Consider the following 19,898-nt stretch of genomic DNA (forward strand, 5'->3'; position numbering starts at 1 on the left):
TGTGGTTAAGGAAGGGAGTCGTAGTCACCTGCTAGTTGGGATCTACACGATGCACCACTTCTTGCCACTACCTGTTTAGTTTAGCATATATGTGTTTGTACATGTGTGGATTTTATGCAGATTGCAGGTATTGGGTATTGACTTCCTTGAATTGCCAGGATGAGCGTACCCTATTGCATTATCTCAATGGTAAGAGAGGAGAGATAAATTCTTAAGTCCAAATCCTAACCTTTAAATCCATTTGTCTTAGAAAAATAGGACAAGTATCTAAGTTAGTTTACCCATTTGAATTCGTCAAGTGACGTGATATCGTGATTTTGACCTTGGAGTTTGATTATGTTCTCTGCCTTTAGTTAAGTTGTCATTTTTGATTTTGTGGGTATGTGGTGATTTTCTGCTATAATTAAATCAAATTAAAAGATAAAGACAAGATAATAAATAGTTAATGTCTAGTGAGCAAGGAGTCCTCTCAGGTGATTGCACAATTAGTGCCCCAATTTTAGGAGAGAACTCCTTATCACCAATTGAGGGTTCATTTTTGAGGGACCGCAAATTTTGGAAGAGGAATTTTTTGGAAGAGAGAAGGTTTTGGAGAGGAGAAATTTCTCTCACAATATTTTTCGATATAACGATTAACATCAGAGTCCAGGTAGATATTGAGATTATTCATTCAATTTATTACGCTTCTTCTTCTTTCCTATCTTCATCGTGTCTATTGAATGGTTATTTAAAGAATTCTTGTGACAAATATTTCAATATTGTGAGTTTTTGGTATGCATGTTGATTTTTCTGTGTGCGTAGAGATCAAAAACTCAATTAAAACCCTTGTTCCATAGATGAAAGAAATTACAATTTAATTTGGGAAGGGTTTGAATTTGAAAATGGAAATTCTAGATTGGAGATTCAAATGGTTGTTTATATTTCTCCTATTAGACTAAAATGGAAATTGTTTATTTAAAAAAAAATATTTAAATTTTATTTGGGAGGTTATTGTTTTATTATAACTTAAACAAAATAAAATTTAAAACATAAAATAAAATTTTAAAAAATTATAAATAAAATTTAATATTAAAAAAAGAGAGGCGGGGCCATGACACCCCCACCTCCCCCCAATTACATGCTGTGGAACTGTTTGCGTACGTAGACCCTATTGTTGCATGTGGTAGCAGTAAGGTTTGTGGCCGCACGACCTTTTTAAAAGCCGTGCAGGCTTAAAAAGCAGATGTATAATAAAAGTTATTTGTTATTAATTTTTTTAATAATAGTTTATATATATTTATATTTAATTTAATATATATTTAAAATTGTTAAATTATAAGTAATTTAATAAAGATTTTATTATTTTATTGTTTACTTATTTAATTAATTAATATGATTAATTAAATTAAATTGTTAATTAATGTTTTTATAAAATTATTAATAAAATAATGGTCATTCTAGAATAATTTAAAAATAAGTTATTTAAGAAGTTAATAATAATTAATTAAAGGTTTTTAATTATCTATTATTAAAATACTCTTGGGGAATGAAAGAATTGATTATCAATATTTAATAATATTTAATTAGAGTCATTAATTAAATCATTATTAAAATAAATTGGAATTGTAAGTTGTGAATAATTAATAGGTGAAATTGAGATTTTATTTCCTAGTTGGATATATACGAAAACGTAAACTTGAAACCTATAGTAATAGTACACCTTTGTTTCTACAAAACATAATGTATTGAAAAAAGCTACATTGTATGTTTTGTATATGAAGTATATCTTATGTTTTGGGTCTGGGTTGACTAGAGTGTTGACCAATTTTAGGACGTCTATCAGAGGCTTGGGAGTTATGTGATTGTGACGTTATGATGATTTGATTTTGATCTTTTATACTCAACCATGGTAATGTGTCTGGTATGCTCTATGATGTGTGTTGATCTATTGATTGATATTGCTTTCCAGTGTTCTTGTGTGAAGCTGAGGTGAATGTTATTACCTATTTGACTTAACCATTTTGAGTCTTCGATCATTTACTTTTGGGATGCTTTCTAGTTGCTCATAGAGAACTAATGTGTTATTGTGAATGGTGATTTTATATGATTCTTTGATTTATACTTTTATGAGCCTAGAGTAGGTTATCTATATGTAATGTCAGGAAGTGGCTTGCAATGGAGGCCGAGGCCCTAAGTGGCTACCAGGGTAACCCATTGTAAGTTGTTTAATAAGTGAAAACACTACACTAAATGGGAATAAAATGAACCTAATAAGAGTCTTTGTATGTTCTCGCCCATGCCTTGAGTGCTAGTACAAACTAGGATGGGAGTAGAGAGAACACTTGGTTGCGACCTCGCATCATTAGTATGCCTTGTCAATACGAGAGGATACTAGCGCCACATAGGGATCACAAGGGGGTCAGGGCCCTTAGAGACTGCTAGGGTAACTCTAGGGTGATTCATGCGATGACACTTGCCCACTTACATAGTAGGTTTCCTATGTGTCTTTGTGTGCCTTTGGGAGTATAAGTCAATTTATCTTGGAACCTTTGAGTTAGATTGCTTTTAGGGTTTCCTGGACTTAGAGTTTACTTTTGATATTTGGTTTGTTATCCTATTTGGCACTTGAGACTATCTCCTCATCACAGTGGGAGTGGGCCATTTAGGTTCCACACAGTCAAGTGGTAGTGCTTTTTACTCTTACCATTGAGATCTGTCCGTTGATGCCATGGCTGGAGTTCCTTGTCTGCATTTCCTTTCATTCTATCCTTGTGTACTATGATGGATGGTTGTATCTTTATGATGGATGGTTGTATCTTTATGATGGATAGTTATATCTTTATGATGGATGGTTTCATTTATTGTATTGTACTTTGTATGATGGATCTGAAAAGGATGATGTAATCTTGTTTTATAAATGTATATTCTTTTAGCCTTTCATACCCTGTGACATGTACAGTGGATAATTGAGCATTCAGAACTTTATTGCCAAGTGGCATTCAGAACAAATGTATATTATTTAAATGGACTTTGGACTTTAATTATTATTTCATGTGGATGTGGTTTTTGTTAGAATTAGTATTGATTAAATTTAAATGTGACTTAACATCTTGGGATTCTTAATGAATGTAATATGTTATGTTTGCTTTTGTATGATTGTATGTTATTACTTCCGCTACTTTATGTTTAATCTGTATGTTATTCTTTCTTGTTCTTAAAAAAAATTTGTTTGGAAAACTTAGTTAAAACTTTAGGTTAATTCTTTTGGATCCCTTGGTGGGGTGTTACATTATAGTCCCTATGACTGTGATCGCAACCATTTTAGCTCTTTTTAATGGCTTAAAAGTTATTTGTTAGTGTATCTAGTACAATAATACCATCTTGATGAACCATATTTATTTTTGTTGCATCTTAGGCATGCATCACCCTTTAGGGTAAAAAAATTAGCCTAAGAATTGACGATTTTAGTTGTGTTATCTTGTAGCCTCAATAATCTATTCTTATCCTACTAGTTTCCCTTTCAATTCAATATGTATCTTAGGGCAAGTAAAGAAGTTTGCATAAGTCTCATAGTTGATAACCCTAAATTCATTCTTGCATCACTTATTAATGTGACTTGCATTGTATTAGATGTATACACATCGAACCAAAATCATAAGACCCAATACTCCAAAACTAGTGAGTTGGTATAAATGCCATTACACCATATAGTCTAAAATCACATTAAATCAAATTAGAATGACCAAATCTTAGTTAATTATTTTTGATAAAAAAACAACCAAAACAATAGTGTTGACCTAAGAGCAAAAAAAGATTTGTAATCAAGACTACTAACCCACATCAACAACACATTAAAAACAAAGAAATAGTTGTAAATCCGCTGTCATAGCACAACCCAAACAAGATCAAGTAGACCTCATTGCTTACAAATCAAAAATATTAGCCAAAGTAGGAGAGGAAGACAATTTCTAATTAAATGTTAATCTGTTGTAATAAAACTACATTGATATCGAATGAAAACACAATCCAATGAACCACTAAGATGGTGAAAAATTCTTCTACTATATGTCTTAAAATTGCTTTAAAATCAACTTTTGAAACGTAAGTAATCAATTTTGAAAAGAAAAGTGAAAAAATTTGACAAAAATGTAATATTGAATCTATATTATTTTATTGTGCAGATCCAAATACTCGTTTGTCACATCTTTGTATTTTTTCATACTCTTTATACTAAAAAGCAAATTCTTACACATGATAAAGAACACAAATAATATTAGTTACAAACTTGAAAAATCAAAGCACCAAATCAATCATTCAATTAAATATATACAAATGATATCCCACCACTTATCACGTGAACTTTTTTTTTATTTTTCTATTTTAAAGTTTTATCTTAGAACAATATATATATATATATTTTAATGATGATAGTCCCCCAAATAATATCCTATGTATTGGTAAAAAAAAACATCTCGATTATTTGATTTCTTTTTCATTCATAGGAATTTATGAGGGTCCATTTCTTTTCGTGGCGGGTCCAAGGAAGGTATCTTCCCAGCATATTTGCCTTCTCTTGTACATTATCAACAAATACAAGTAATTCTTTCAATAAAAATACAGGAGAGGAGGCATTGCTATTATTATTATTATTATTTTTTATTATTATCCTTCGTTTCACTACAAGAAGTTTATTTTTCAAAGAAAGAGATCGTCATCAGTTTCTCTTCTGTTCCCATTTTCATCTTATAAAATGACATATTTTTGCTAATTTCTGATACGAGTTGCTATCGGTACGAACAAAAAACAAAGTCGCGAGATCACGAGTTTGCCACTAAGTCGCCTTCACCTGCACAGGCTACTTATACTCGTGTCTGGTACTTAATGCTTATGCGCATCGCCTGCCACTCGAACCTGGGTTTTTTGACACATTCTTTCACTTTTTTTCGGAACAATTCTACTCACCGCAATGCAGATTACAATCTTTTGAACTAGGCGGTCCTTAAATTGTTTCAAAGGACTTGCCTAAATTCTTTAGTAGGAGGCCGTGAATTTCTTTAGTTTCAGGGGAGTTATGCCCTAATTTCTGCAGAAGAAAGAGTTTTTGTTTTTGGTTTTTCATATGTGCGTGTATTCGGGGCGGTGTTGTTTATGTCGGTGCGGCAAAGATAATTATAGGAAGAGAAATTATGGCCACGGCAACAATGGCTACGGCGGCAGGAGCAGCGGCACTTTTGTATTACACTTTGAATCGCAGATCATCTGCAGCTGAAGATGAAGACGAGAATTCTGAGGAGAATGAGATTGAGGATGAGAACACTGGCGGGAGGCGAAAGGTTTCAAGGTCGAAGCGCGCCGCGAGGAAAAGACTCGTAGTGAGGCCCGCACAGGCCCCTGCCACGTGGCTCGAGACACTATCTACGCTGTCAGAGACTTTGAGGTTTACTTATTCTGAAACGCTGGGGAAATGGCCCATCGGTGACCTTGCGTTCGGCATAAATTTTCTTTTAAGAAGACAGGTAGTTTTCCTTTCACCGAATTCAGTGTTGTGCATATCTTGCTTATTTTGGATGGGTCGTTGAGGGTTCAAGTCTTACAAACCTGATGAGGATTTGTGGAATGCAAATTTTGATCTGATAATGTTGTTTTCTGGTTGAGTTACATTACCTTTTAATCAATCGGAGAGCGAAACCTATTGTTCGTCTAGCTTTAAAAATCAGGCAGGAATTTCTCAAATGTAAATTTTCATCTAATTATTTAATGCGATTATCCTGGATTTGTTGTATCGTCCTTTTGTCTCGAAAAATCAAGAAAAGGATTTGCCAAATGCAAATTCTAAATATATCTCAGAATTCCTTTGGCTCGCCTTCTTCTCAAAAGCTGTGGAAGGATCTGTCAAATGCAAATTTTGATCGACTACATGACTATGCTAGTTTACTTCATTTTCTATCGGCTATTTATGAGTCATATAGAAAAACATTTGCCTACATTATTTCTGAGGAAACAAACAAGAACTTGTCAAATGCAAGTTTAATCTATAATGCCTTCCTGGTTTAATTGTATATGCCTATATTATATAAATCTATATAAAAGATGGAAAGAGGTGTTTTGAGATGTTCGTGCATGACTTTTTCTCATAGAATCCGATTAATAAATTCATTTGTTACCAACTACTATATATAATGATACTGTTAGCTTGTGTTACCCACTGATCTGTGAATCCAATTCATAATAGGGTTTAACGCACTTGTCACTACTTAATGAGGGAAAATGACTTGCAGTGCCAGTGCTGCAATCAAATGTGATATAAAATGTAAAAGTTGTCAAATTCATGATACGAAAGCATTTTGTCTCTACATTTCAAAAGATGCAGATACGTGTGTTGAAAGTGATTTTATGATTAAGGCAATGCCTTACAAATTGAAATTCTGGTTTTCCCAGCATTCTTGACAAGTTTGGAATCAAAGTAATTACTAATTTGCAAATTCAGAGACACAAACAATGGTAAACAACTCCATTTGCATCTTGAGCTTTACATCAGTTGGCTCTGATATAGGTTGATTTTATCCAGTGATCATCGGGTTCTTTTGGCTCTTGTCTGATGATTTGGAGTAAAAATACCAATGCCATTATCTTTATTGCCTGCAAATTTAGTGCATTCCTACTGAAATGCCATCTGAAAATATTCCCAATCCACAGGAATTTCATATTTGCAAAATTTGGATATAAGGTTATAGACCAGTTATCGTAGTACACACATCTTAATTTGGGCTGGATTGCTGGTTTTGTCCCTTTTCAGCCTCAGGTACTCATGGCCTTTGCCTCTTTGATATAGATTTCTCTAGGATAGGTATAATGCCTCTTGCTTTATGTGGACTTATCTCAGATAGTTTAGATTGTTAAATATTAATGTAAGATAGATTTACATTGTAAATTATCAATTAAGATATAGATCTTAGTGACATAATCCATTAGCATATTACTTATTAGTAGACTGCAATTTAAGGGTAAATTTGTATTGAAGTTAAATATGGATATCTCCATGTAATAATGTATTATATCTTTATTATTTAAAATTCTTTACTGTTGGCAATCACTGCTGAAAATTAATAAACTAGAATTTGAATTTCTAGATAACAATTTAAGAAGTTTTATTCTTTTGGTCATATCCTTGAGATTTCAATATAAATAATGTCAAACCATTTAAATATTTACCAAGCATAAGGAACAGGAAAATTTCCCCTAGATTTTTAAGATTCGTCTCTACAATCTATATTTTCTTTTGCTCCTTTTTACATTTTCTTTCTTTTTGCTCCTTTTTTCCATATATAGAGTTATATTTATGTTTGTTTGTATTATCAATGCTTATATATTGGCTACTGTAGTTTTCACTTTTTAATGTCAAAAAGAAACATATATGCGGGCTCTATTTTTACTTTTCCTTACACAGTCACAATGCGATGGTCCTTGTCCTGATGCCACTGCATTATTTTCTTACCACTTGATCATGACATATTATCGTTGCCCATTAAACCTCAGTTTGACAGGTTCATTATTAAAACTAGTGTATTTACAAGGAAGGGCAAATAAACCAGAAGGGCTTATTATTCATAAAACAATAGTTGGAAAACTCGCTTAGTTTTTCGGCTCAGCGAGTTTTTCCTATAAAAACTCGCAACTCGGCAAAGGAAAAAATTGTTGAATTTTCTGCAAAAAGTCGGCAAGTTTTTCAGGAAAAAACTCTTTTTTTTTTGTTAAAAACAGAAGGCTAAAAGTCTATATATATTATATAAAATAGAGATAATTACAGTGTGCTAGTAGAGCTGGGAAGAGGAAGATGTGATCGTAGTGATGTATTTACTTCTAGTTTGACAGAAACTATTTACTATTTTGCTTCCTGCCATCAGCATTCCGCATGTGAATGCAGTTTTGTATGTACTATGCATTTATATTTATCTAAACTCTGCTTGTTTCACTTTTGTTCTCTTTAATTAACTCATTACATGCATCTTCTCATTGAATTTTGCAAATAAACTGTATTTTTAATTAAATTGAAGCCTTTTTTGTGTTAATTCCTGAGTTTTTTTGAAAAAGTGGCCAGCTTGGCGAGTTGTTGCCAAGTGAGAGTTTTCCAGCTATGCATAAAACAGGTTTAACTATTTTTTAAAATTGAATGAACATTATTAGAGCTCATAAATTAAAATAATTACAGTGTATCACGTAAAGCTCAATTTGGAGATCTTTGTTAAGGTTTTGTTAAATTGCATTGTCTAATCTAATTATTGACTTTTTTTTTTTGAAAATTTTACAGAAGTTTGAAAAATTTGAAATCTATTTTTAGAAGTTTATTAAAAAATTAGCCAGTTAAAAAATATAACACAGTTATAAACTCTGGTGTCTTTACAGTTTTTTTTTGTGCAAATTAAATAGCAGAAACTAAGTTTTTCAAAGCTCCCCGATGAAAAGTGAATGAGTTGAGTATTTTGTTCTAATATCTAATATCTAATATGGACAGGCTCTGCATTGAAGCTGGGTATTATAAGTTGGAAACTCTAAATAGTCAGAGCCCTTGTTTTAAAATAAATTTCAAAATAGCACATTGTTAATTTTAGGTTATGTTTACATCCATATTTGTGAATTTATATGAATTTGTCCTGTTACCAAGATTCAAAACTGAAACACAAAAGGAGAGATTTTCTAGGGAAGAATTTGCTGTTTTTATGGGCTGGTCAATTTTATTGAAATCAAAGTGAACATCATTGGATCACAAACATGGGAAATTAAACAAGTATTTACATGTATTTTTACATTTCACACAATGCAAAAAATTGTAAATCTAGTTATCAAATTTTATGTAAGTAATAATAAATATTAAATAACGTAGCAATTGTGAAATATAGCACAATTCATAGTTCTATGGAGTTTTCTGATGGGTAGGTGGGGGATGCATTTTAGGGATAGTGACGATGTAAGGAATAAGTATACGAATTATAAATGAAAATTTGACATTCTAATTAAACTGAAAAACTAATAGATATATAAAACATGGCATTGATTGCAATGATCATTAACAATAGCAGGTAGAGGTTTGGAGAAAACTTATGATAATGCATAAGAATTACAAATGAAATGTTGACGTAACATATGAAAGTTGAAACTAATAAATGTTTAAAACATGGCATGCATTTAACATCAACAATGGTGGGTCAAGGTTCAAGGTCAAGGAATAGTGCCCCTTGTGGGGGTTGGGGTCAAGGGGCAGCGCCCCTTGCAGGGATTTGGGGCAAATTTCCAAGCAGGGTCAATGGGCAGCACCCTCGGTGGGGTTGAGGGACAACCCCTCTTATTGGATCCAAGTGGAGTGCCCTTGGTGTGTAGCTTCTTGTGATGCAGAGCAGGTTGAGTGGCAGATCCCCTGCCACCAAGCACAATTTTAGGCCTATATAATCTGGGGATTTGGTTGGTGGGAGAGGTGGGGCAATTTATCCCTATTGAAGACTGGCACAATACTAAATTCTGCTGATGTCTTTATAGACATTGCTTTACATTAACTGACATTCTAAATTTGAATGAGCAAGCATTTGTTCTAATACTTCATATAGATAGACTGTGCATTGAAGCTGGATTGTTTATGACTTTTTGGTATAAAGAAATCAATACTAGCTTGGACCCCATTTTTGAGGTCCTAATTAGTTGGGCTTTACAACCTTGGGCCATTTGAGGTGCCTTTACTCTTGCATTAATTGAATCCAGGGATTCAAATATTCAATCAGTATTTGTGCCTCATAAAGGCTTTACAATTACACTTTACAATTATGCACCAAGGGCACGATTTTGGAGACTATAACTAGTCAAGGCCGTTTGTTCCAAAATGAATTACTAAGTAACATAGTCGCATGTTATAGGTTATATTGACATCCATATGCACAATTTAATAGGAATTTGCCTTAAAAGATAGGTTAACATGGAAGGAGAAATCATGTTTAAAGTTATAGATATCAAAGTGAATATCATTAGATCACAAAAAATATAAAATCAATGTTATGAAGAATTTACTTTTATTTTTTGTACATGTACATCTGATACAATTTTGATAAATTGCAAATCTAGTTTTTAAAAGTTATGCTGAGAATTAGCTAATTGTAGAATATAGCACATTTATAAGCTTTGCTGCGTATTTACAGCATATTCTGTAGCTCTTTGAAGAATCCTGATGAAAGGTGAATGAGTGAACATTTGCTCTAATATCTAATATAGAAAAAGTTAGTGTTAAAGCTGGAAAATACAAGCAGCCAAGTTTCCTTGTTGTAAAGTCAATTTTAAAGTAACATGTTAGTTGTATTTTTTTTCTTAATCTTATATCCATATGCATTGGTCAAGTAGGAATTTATACCCAAGAAGATAAATTTTTCAGATTAAAATTTTTAATGTGAATGGAAAAATCTTCTAGGGAAGTTTTTTTTAAGATTGCATGAATCCACTATAAACTGCAGTGCATTCGGTGGACTTTTTAATGTGCCCAGTGATGTTGTCATGACACACGTATCATGTGGACTGGGGGAGACTGGACCTTATGACCTTGTGCCTAACATAGAAAGCTCTTGCCAATCAAATCGGGCTCCTAGCCTTCTAGGGAAGAATTGCTGTGAATATGACATATTTAGTTTTTATTGAGATCAAACTAAACATCATTAGATCATGAACATAGGTACTTAAAAAGTAAGTTCTTTACAATTGCAGCAGTGTTGTTGATTTTTTGGATTTGAGGAACTGAGGATTCACAATTTGGATAAAAATAAGGAGTTCACAAATTTTAGATTAGGTTAATATATAGGGAATGAATTGCGTAATTTGGTGAATATGGTTATCTTTGCCTCATTTCTATATCATGTATATGGTTAATGCTGTACTTCTGAAAATTTTACCAACCAGTGAAAAATATAGAAAACTTGAAGGGATGGAAACTCTTTTCAAATAGCACACTTCGTGAATTTTTTGATTTCATGATGCTAGAAAATAAAGGATGCATGCATTAAATGCTAGTACATGGGAAAACTGAAAATTATATTAAATTCAAAAGTTTAGCAAATCTAATTGCAATAGTGAAATTTCATAGAAAAATTGGTGAATTTTTACAATGCCTCCAAATTTTGAAGTGATGGTTTATTAAATCTATTTTTATTATCTTGCCAAAACTAAATAGAATATTCAAACGACAACTTAATATTAATTATTTTGATTGGTGAATAGGTCATTTTATTAATTATTATTAAATAACTATTGAATATTTACAAAAAAGTGGGGCTTATCCATCTCAATGTACATAGTTGTTCATGAAGCCATTGCTACTATTATAGTGCCTGTAACCAACAATCTTTGGCTTTAGAAAAAAACTACAGTTCTCCTATACATGAAATACAACTAGAAATTTACAGCAACCAACTCTTTCTATTACTGTGACAGAGAGTTTACGAAATGGGGCTATGCCCAATGGATACACACCCATCCATTTGCTACTGGTCCCCATTGCAGAAAATTTACAAAATTGGCCTACTCCCAACATACCAGCACCTCTCCAAACTCTACAGAGACCACACATATTAGGTTAATCTGCAAAAATGTAACCAAATACCACAAAATGTATTGAAACCCACCTGCACTGGCATCATTTTTTCTTTGTCTTCCCTATGGGTCCATTACACCATTGATCGTCCAGGGCATATTCAATCTTTTTGACACCTTTTTTCTTTGGGTCTGTTAGCTCCTTTGCTCACTCCATCTTGTGGTTGCACATAAAATATTTGAGGGCACCCCACCCTATCTTCACCTCAGCTTGACATGTCTCTCTGTTACTCATTGCACTCAAGATTATGAATCAGGGCAATGGGGGTACCACACCTCCCATGTTGTGCTAGTTGCTGTATTGGGTGCGGATAGTGATCCCGACTCTGCCATTGCCAGTATTGGTTTCATTCCAAAGCACAATAAGAATTGTCTCTAGTTGCCCTATTGGGTGCAGGTATTGGCCGATTCTGCCATTATCAGGACTGGTTTCATTCCGAAGCACCATTAGAATTGTTTCAAATTTCATTCTAGTTTGCCTTTGGAGTGTAAGGGGCCACTGTGAGGAGTACGTGATGCGAGCAAATTTCTCTCTAATCACACAGAAGCATCAACTATGCTTTCTTGGCTGAATTTCCAAAAAAATGCTTGAAAGTGATGAGCTATTGTTCTGGCAAAAGTCATCAACGTCATACTAGATGAGGACCTCATGTGGTCTGAGCACCAATGCTGTTTAAACATTGACTTGCCTCAGCCTTCATGGTCTGAGCTCTAGAGATGGGAACTAGGAGAAGACAATGTGGGTGATGAATGAGTGCATTTGCCTTTTGACGGCATTAACTCATCAACATCATACTAGATGAGGAGCTCATGTGGTCTGAGCACCAATACTGTTTTAACATTGACTTGCCTCAGCCTTCATGGTCTAAGCTCTAGAGCTGGGAACTAAGGAGGAAACAATGTGGGTGACGAATGAGTGAGGAAACAACACACCCTCCACATACCGCGTCTATCACATTATCTTCTTCCCTTGTTCTTTGGCAGTGTACCGGGACTCTAAATCCTCACACTCAACATATCAGGAATCTTCTAAAAATTTCCCTGATTGATTTGGCAATAATGACAAGGCAGTGTTTGAAAGAGTGTTTGCCAGCATATTATCACCCCATTTCACGTGTCACTTTGAAATTATCAAAGGTGGCTAGAAGTATATTGATTTTTTTTGACGGATTTATTCAAATGCCATGCAATTGCTTAACCTTTGATTATTGAATTGACTACAATTAGTGAATTCCCTTCCAAATGGATTCAAGGAATTGGTGAAGTTTTGGCCAAATAGATCACATTCACTGAACCTGAGCCTTTGTTTCATTATTAGTTCCATCGGTTAGTTGCTTTACCCCAAAGGCAATGAGATTTTCTTGTCAATCACTTGCTTTATACCCTGCTCTAGAGGTGCTAGTATTTTCCTTCAATGACCTGACAAAATTCAGTCTTATCCATGCTGGCTCTGGTTTTTTCCAAACACCCTCCAGAGCTTCTAGACTGTCTGAATTGATCCAGAAAGGCACATTAACAGGTTGATGACTTTATATTAATCAATGTAATAACAATAAAATAATAAAATATCATTATGTGGGATCCAATTCTTTATCTGACGTCATGAGGACTGGTGTGAGAAAATAAGAGGAAAAGGTGATCCAATAAAATAAGGACTCTATTATTGTTGGATTAATAATGAGTAGAGTGCTGAAGGAGGTCAAACTTTATTCTGTGCTGGTTATAATTCGTATTGGGTCTCCTTTAATTTACCACAGCACTTAATAGATCTTTGCCACTTCATTAATATTTTCTAGTGTGTGGACTCTAGGAAAAATCTGCATGAAGGAAATTGTGAGGAGTCGCTTTGGTGTGTTTCCTTTTGATTCTGGTACATAACTGTCTCATTGAACAGTTGGTTATTTCTTTTGGTACATAACATTCCCTTAGCTTCAAGATTTCCGTAAAGAATCAGATTTGGGCACCAAGTTATTGTTTGCCATCTATTCTTCAGCCTGAATGCAATGACTGCATAGAGTTGGAATATTGAGCTTAGGATGCAAAGGGCATCATTCACCATGTGTTGAATGCTGGGAATCTGCAAGGGTCAAACAGATATATCTATACCGCCACAAGATTTTACTTAATGCCTCTTAATGCTAAGAATAAATATATCCTTTGCTGTACTGGAGTATGGTGTATGGGATTGTAGTTCACATTTTCATTATCTAAAGGCATGACTAGGCTATAATGACTAGCCTGCAATAACTATGATCATTTCTTGGTCAAGTGTGGAATACATTATCCTTGCCAAAAATTCTGCATTCTGAACACTGCTGTTACAGTGCAACCTATTATTTACTGCTTTATAGAATTTCCTTTGTATAGTCTGCTGTGATATGTAAAGAGCTAATGTTATTTGAGATATAACACTAACAGTTACCAGCCAATTGCTATTGTTGGTCTGTTTATTAATTATGGACATCAGAGTAAATCTGTAAATCTGAGAAAATACTTGAACAGTAAATTGAACTCGGAACTAATTGTGCCTAACACTGAAAGTTTAAGTTTGATATTGACAAGGGATGTTTCAGTGGTATCAGAGCTATGCATCCTGCCAGCTTGAGGGTCATTTTCAGAATTGCAGAAGGTTTTCATTTTCAGAAGAAAGATGACAACATCTTATATGCACATATGTTAGTATGTCTATCAGAATTAAATCGAACTCTGAAACAGAGAGGAGTTGTTGGCAAAATTTAGCATCTTTCAGCTGAAAAGAAAACTAGGTTGATTTGGCTAGTGCAAGGGTTCATTCCAGGAGGATTCTCAAAATTAAGGTAGTACAGGGTATTGTCTTAAAGGCAAGTTGGCGGAGAAACTGAAATGAATGAGTAAACAGCTGAAGCCAAAAGGAGCATTCGTGAAAGAAGAAAATTGAGAAGTTACCATTGAAGAAAGAATATAAAAGAGAGGAATTAATTTCTTATTATCTACAACTTACAAATGATCATGGCAAAGACAACAATCAGCCATATGAGGGTATGATCAATCAAGAATCAGCTATTGCACTTACAATTGGAGAATATACAAGTCTTTGCGGCAACCACATGGTTGAACAAAATGCTTTATAGGAATTGGCCAAATTAGCATTGACTGATTAGGCATTTGGAGAAATTTAGTTATGTAGTGAGATTGATTTTCCTTGATTTGTACCCATGATTAGATTGGAGAAACACATGTCAAATCAAATGAGGTATGTTTTCTTAGAAAGCTGATTGTGGTGTCTAGGAGATTGCCTAACAAGAAGGCCCTTTAGTTTGATAGTGATTGGTTTGTCATGGATGGTTCACCATGGAGTTAGGAGATAAAAAAGCATAACAGCTAAAGAGGTGCAGGTATGTATCAGTTCATTGACAGCTAAGGCAGCTAAGAGGATATGTAACTTTTCAGCTAAACATACCTCATAGGCTAGTACTTATGAAGAAGCAACTTACCATTGAAGAAAATGCATTAAAAGAAAACATAGACACTTTGAAGAGGTAGGAACTTGATTCCGATTTCTTTGAGTTTGACCAGCAGTCCTTTATTATCACACAAGCCTTTCATGGAGGACATTCATGTGTGGAAAGAAAAGCATGAGGTAAATTATTCTCATCGTAGTTAATGTTGATGATCATTTGATTTGTTTTGAAGTTTGAGGAAAAGATCTCGTGAAAGGGATCTATGTTAGAGTGGCACGATTAGGAAGACAAGTCAAAACGTCGGTTTGAAGATGTTAGCGCTCAACAGTTGCTTTGCTCGGAAGGTCAGTTGAGTTTAAATGCAGACATGATTATCGCATTTCTAACTCACATCAATGATGCTCATAAGATAATGACAGATTAATTTTGTAAAGTGCTAGGGGAACAGAAAGGCCTTGAAGGAGAACTATCAGGAACATGATTCTGATATTTTTTGAGTTTGACCTGAAGTCTTTTGTTATTGCACGAGCCCTGCATGGAGGACACTTGGGTGTGGAGAGAAGAGCTTGAAGACATGATTGTCACATCTCTAACTCACATCAATGATGCTCATAAGATAATGACAGATTAATTGTGTAAAGCTCTAGGGGAACAGAAAGGCCTTGAAGGAGAACTATCAGGAACATGATTCTGATTTTTTTTGAGTTTGACCTGAAGTCCTTTGTTATCGCAAGAGCCTTGCATGGAGGACACTCATGTGTGGAGAGAAGAGCATGAAGTAAATGATCCTCATCATAGTTAATGTTAATGATCATTTGATTGAGCATAATGATTGCCTAACTTCAAAACATGAGTTTTGAAGGAAGAGATCTTGTGAAGGGATTTGAGTTAGAGTGGTAGGATTATGAAGACAAATCAAAACATCTGTTTGAAGATGTTAGCACTCAATAGTCACTTTGCTTGGAAGCTCAATTGAATAAAAATTGGATCATTGCATACACAAAACTGATGAAGATCAGGAACAACAATACTAATATTGCAGATCGCTATAATATCGATTATATTTATAATTTAATTTCATATAACACCACAAATATATCAGATCAGATCTGATATTCTTACAAATCCAAGATTGATCCATATGTTCAGATCGATATAAAATTCTCACGTTTGGATCAATATAGTAGATACAATCTCTTTATGTTCTTAGATCGATCCTTATTACATCAGTGGATATCTAGCATTGATTTCATCAGGACAATCTCCATAAATGCCACTTCTATCAAAGTAAAATCAGATATTGTAGTTGTTCATTTGATCCATATATTTGCAGATAGATATTATCTTGCACAATGAACTGTCCATCTTCTATTCCGATAATGTGATCCCCCACATAAATAAAGTCTCAGCACTTGAGGGTATTCAATATATTTGAATCTTCAATATCTCGCAACTAATATAAAGCTTCAGACAAATATATTTCGATGATACTCAGAAAAATTGTGGCAGTACCTGATAATTTGTTTAAGAATATATTTGTCATGAGTAAAGGCTATCAAAACCATCCCCTATCCTATTTCCTACACTTGGCACTTTGATGCTTCTATCTTCCTTTATTTTTGATTTACATCTGCAATTAGGCTTTGATACAATGTTAAGTTTCTAAGGATCACTGCAGATGTAATAGCACTGCCAAAATGTCTGATATGTGTTTTCCAAATGGCATTGACCTCTTATTTAAATTGAGAATAAGTGATGAAGAAACATGTCCCTTTATGGGACATGTTTATTCATTAATTAGATAATTAATATAATAAAACTCAATCATATATATATATATATATATATATATATATATATATATATATATAAAATATTAATTTCTCTTATTTAAACTTATATCTCATAAATGATGAACACGTATATATAAATTATATCTCATATATAATTATATATAAATTTATCTGACAGAAGCTACTAAACGTCAACAGTCATTGCTAGCACCAACACCAGCTGCATCCAGGATGGATATCGAGTCACAACTACAACCACAATCACAGTGGACTGCTAGGGTCAGACCCCCTCCTGCTCCCATAGTTTTTACTAGAGCTACTGTAGACTATTTTTATATTGTACTTGACATTTGTATTTGTTTATCTTTTTGCAAAGACAATTTGCTATTTTTAGTTTGCTCAAGAGTTCAGAGTCTCTGACTATGGCGAACTTTGTGGAGTCATATTGGTGCGATTCCTAGTGTTTTTGGTCATAGAACTGTCTCATTGAATGGTTAGCTATTTGTTTAGGCACAGGACTCTCTTGGCACGTAGCATACCCTTAGATATGAGTTTTCCGCGAATAATCAGGTTTTGGGCACAAACTTATTGTTTGGGAACTATTCTTCACCGTGGCTCCTTGGAGAGTAAATACAGGCGTCAGGTTTGCCCTCTCTGTGGAAAACTGAATGCGATGAATGCACAGAGATCAATTATTGAGCTTACGATGCAAGTGGCATCATTCACCATGTACTTAATGTTGGGATAATAATCTGCAAGGTTGAACAGATATATCTGTACTGCCACAAAATTTATACTTAGCACTTCTTAACACTAAGGAATAAATATTTTCCTTGCTGCGGTGGAGTATGATGTATGTGATTGTAGTTCATATTGTCATTATCTGAAGGTATATTTCTGCTATACTGGCGAGCCTGCAATATCTGTGATCATTTCTTGCTCGAATGTGGAATGCATCATCCTTGCCAAAAACTCCACAGTCTGATTGCTACTGTTTAGGCAATCTATTATTTACTGCTCTGCAGATTTTCCTTTTTATAGGCTTCTGTAATTTCTAAAGAGCTAATGCTATCAGAGATAAAAGACTCGTAGCTACCAGCCAATTGCTATCTGAGATTATTGGTCTGCTCATTAGTTATGGACTGCAGATTAAATTATAAATCTGAGCAAATACTTGAACTGTAAATGGAACTCAGAACTATATGTGCCTAACTGTGAAAGTTTGAGTTTGATTTTGAGAAGGGACATTTTAATGATATAATTTTGAAACTTTGCGGGAAGGTAAACTTGAATTCAAGAAAACAAGGTCAGGATTTGTCAATTGCTAAATTTCAATCTAACAAGATGATTCTGTTATTTGTATCTTTTATTTGGGCACAAGCTTATTGTTTGGTAACTATTCTTCACCGCAGCTCCTCGGAGAGTAAATATGGGCCTTAAGTTTACCCTCTCTGTGGCAAACTGAATGCGATGAATGCATAGAGACCGAATATTGACCTTAGAATGCAAGGGGCATAATTCTCTATGAGCTTAATGTTGGGAGAATAATCTGCAAGGGTTGAACAGATATATCTCTACTGCCACAAGATTTATACTTAGCACTTCTTAACACTAAGGAATAAATATTTTGTGGCAGTGGAGTTAAGTGTATGTGATTGTAGTTCATATTATCATTATCTTAAGGTATAATTCTGATACACTGGCTAGCCTGCAATAACTGCGATCACTTCTTGCTGGAGTGTGGAATACATCATCCTGGCTGAAAACTCTAGAGTCTGATTGCTACTGTTAAGGTGCAATCTATAATGTAGTGCTCTGCGGAATTTCCTTTGTATAGGCTTCTGTAATAGCTTAAGTGCTAAATTTATCTGAGATAAAAGACAAACAGTTACCGGCCTATTGCTAGTTACTATTATTGGTGTGCTCATCAATTATGGACAGCAGAGCAAATTATAAATCTGAGAAAATACTTGAACTGGAAATGGAACTCAGAACTGCATGTGCCTAACTGTGAAAGTTTGAGTTTGATATTCAGAAGAGACATTTTAATGATATATTTTTGAAACTTTGCATGAAGATAAACTTGAATTCTAGAAAACAACGTCAGGATTTTTCAATTGCTAATTTTCAATCTAACTTTATGACTCTGTTTACTTGTATCTTTTATTTTTTAATAATCTTGCAAAATATTCGGCTCTGCCATTGATGTAGGACTCCAAAACATTTATTAGCAGGCACAAGAAAGTAGGCAGGCAAGAAGCAAGAATCACCAACTATAAGGCAGAAATAACATTGACAATGTTGTGTTGTTTCTTAAATTTAAGTATTGATGAGAATAAAAGTCTGTTGTCCCTAGAAACCCGAGCTTTATGTGTGCAAGTACTTACCACTTTCTATGATTTTGCACTCACCTCATCCATTTTTTCAGCATGACATGCTTAAAGATATTGGCAGTGCTATTTGAGCAGATATGACATCTGGATTTAGATGCATTAGAGTTCATCTAGAACTTGATTGTGAGCTGTTGCTTCTTTGTTTTTATTTTCTTCTTCATGGAATGATATTTGTAACATCTGCAATTGGTATGTACCATGTTCATGATTTTATTTGTCAGTTGTAGATATGCGAATAATGCTAAAAGCACCCTCTTTTTCATCAACACAAATTAAGCATTTAGCACATATCACTTCATTGGCCATTGACCAAGTTAATGTCGTTACTTCTTCACCAAGTTCATTAGAGCTTAGCTGGTAAAAATTCTCAAATTATATATCTTATAAAGTGACTGTAAGATTTCAGGGACATCTACATGTTGCAAGTGTCTATGCGGGAAGTGACAGTAAACAGCTAACAGGACCCAGTATTGTCGCGGAATTGAAGGATCTCCTGAACTTGTTGACTATGTGCATTCATTTCTCTAAGAAGCCATTCCATCTATTTTTGGAGGCAACTGGTTATTCCAAAGAGTATGTACTTCTTCAAGAGCCTAAGGCAGGGGTAAGATGCTTGAAATGCAAATTTGTTAGGAAGTTACTTCTTATTGTGTTGGAGTCAATTTTAGATATAT

The 19,898-nt window shown here is 34.1% G+C and overlaps 1 protein-coding gene across 1 annotated transcript in view; it reads left to right on the top strand.

Annotated features, from left to right (window-relative positions):
• Nucleotides 1-4,689: 4,689 nt before the first annotated feature.
• Nucleotides 4,690-19,898, top strand: part of LOC149572714 (uncharacterized) — a 66,751-nt gene continuing 51,542 nt past the window's right edge. Inside the window, exons 1-2 of the mRNA XM_089813801.1 lie at nt 4,690-5,495; nt 19,631-19,828. Of these exons, the coding sequence (XP_089669927.1) occupies nt 5,166-5,495; nt 19,631-19,828 (528 nt within the window). The 5' untranslated portion in view covers nt 4,690-5,165. The remainder of the gene's footprint in view (nt 5,496-19,630; nt 19,829-19,898) is intronic.

This window comes from Cupressus sempervirens, chromosome 2 (genome assembly GCF_028749045.1).
Source record: "Cupressus sempervirens isolate cs-2001-9-10 chromosome 2, ASM2874904v1, whole genome shotgun sequence".
Taxonomy (NCBI): Eukaryota; Viridiplantae; Streptophyta; class Pinopsida; order Cupressales; family Cupressaceae; genus Cupressus; species Cupressus sempervirens.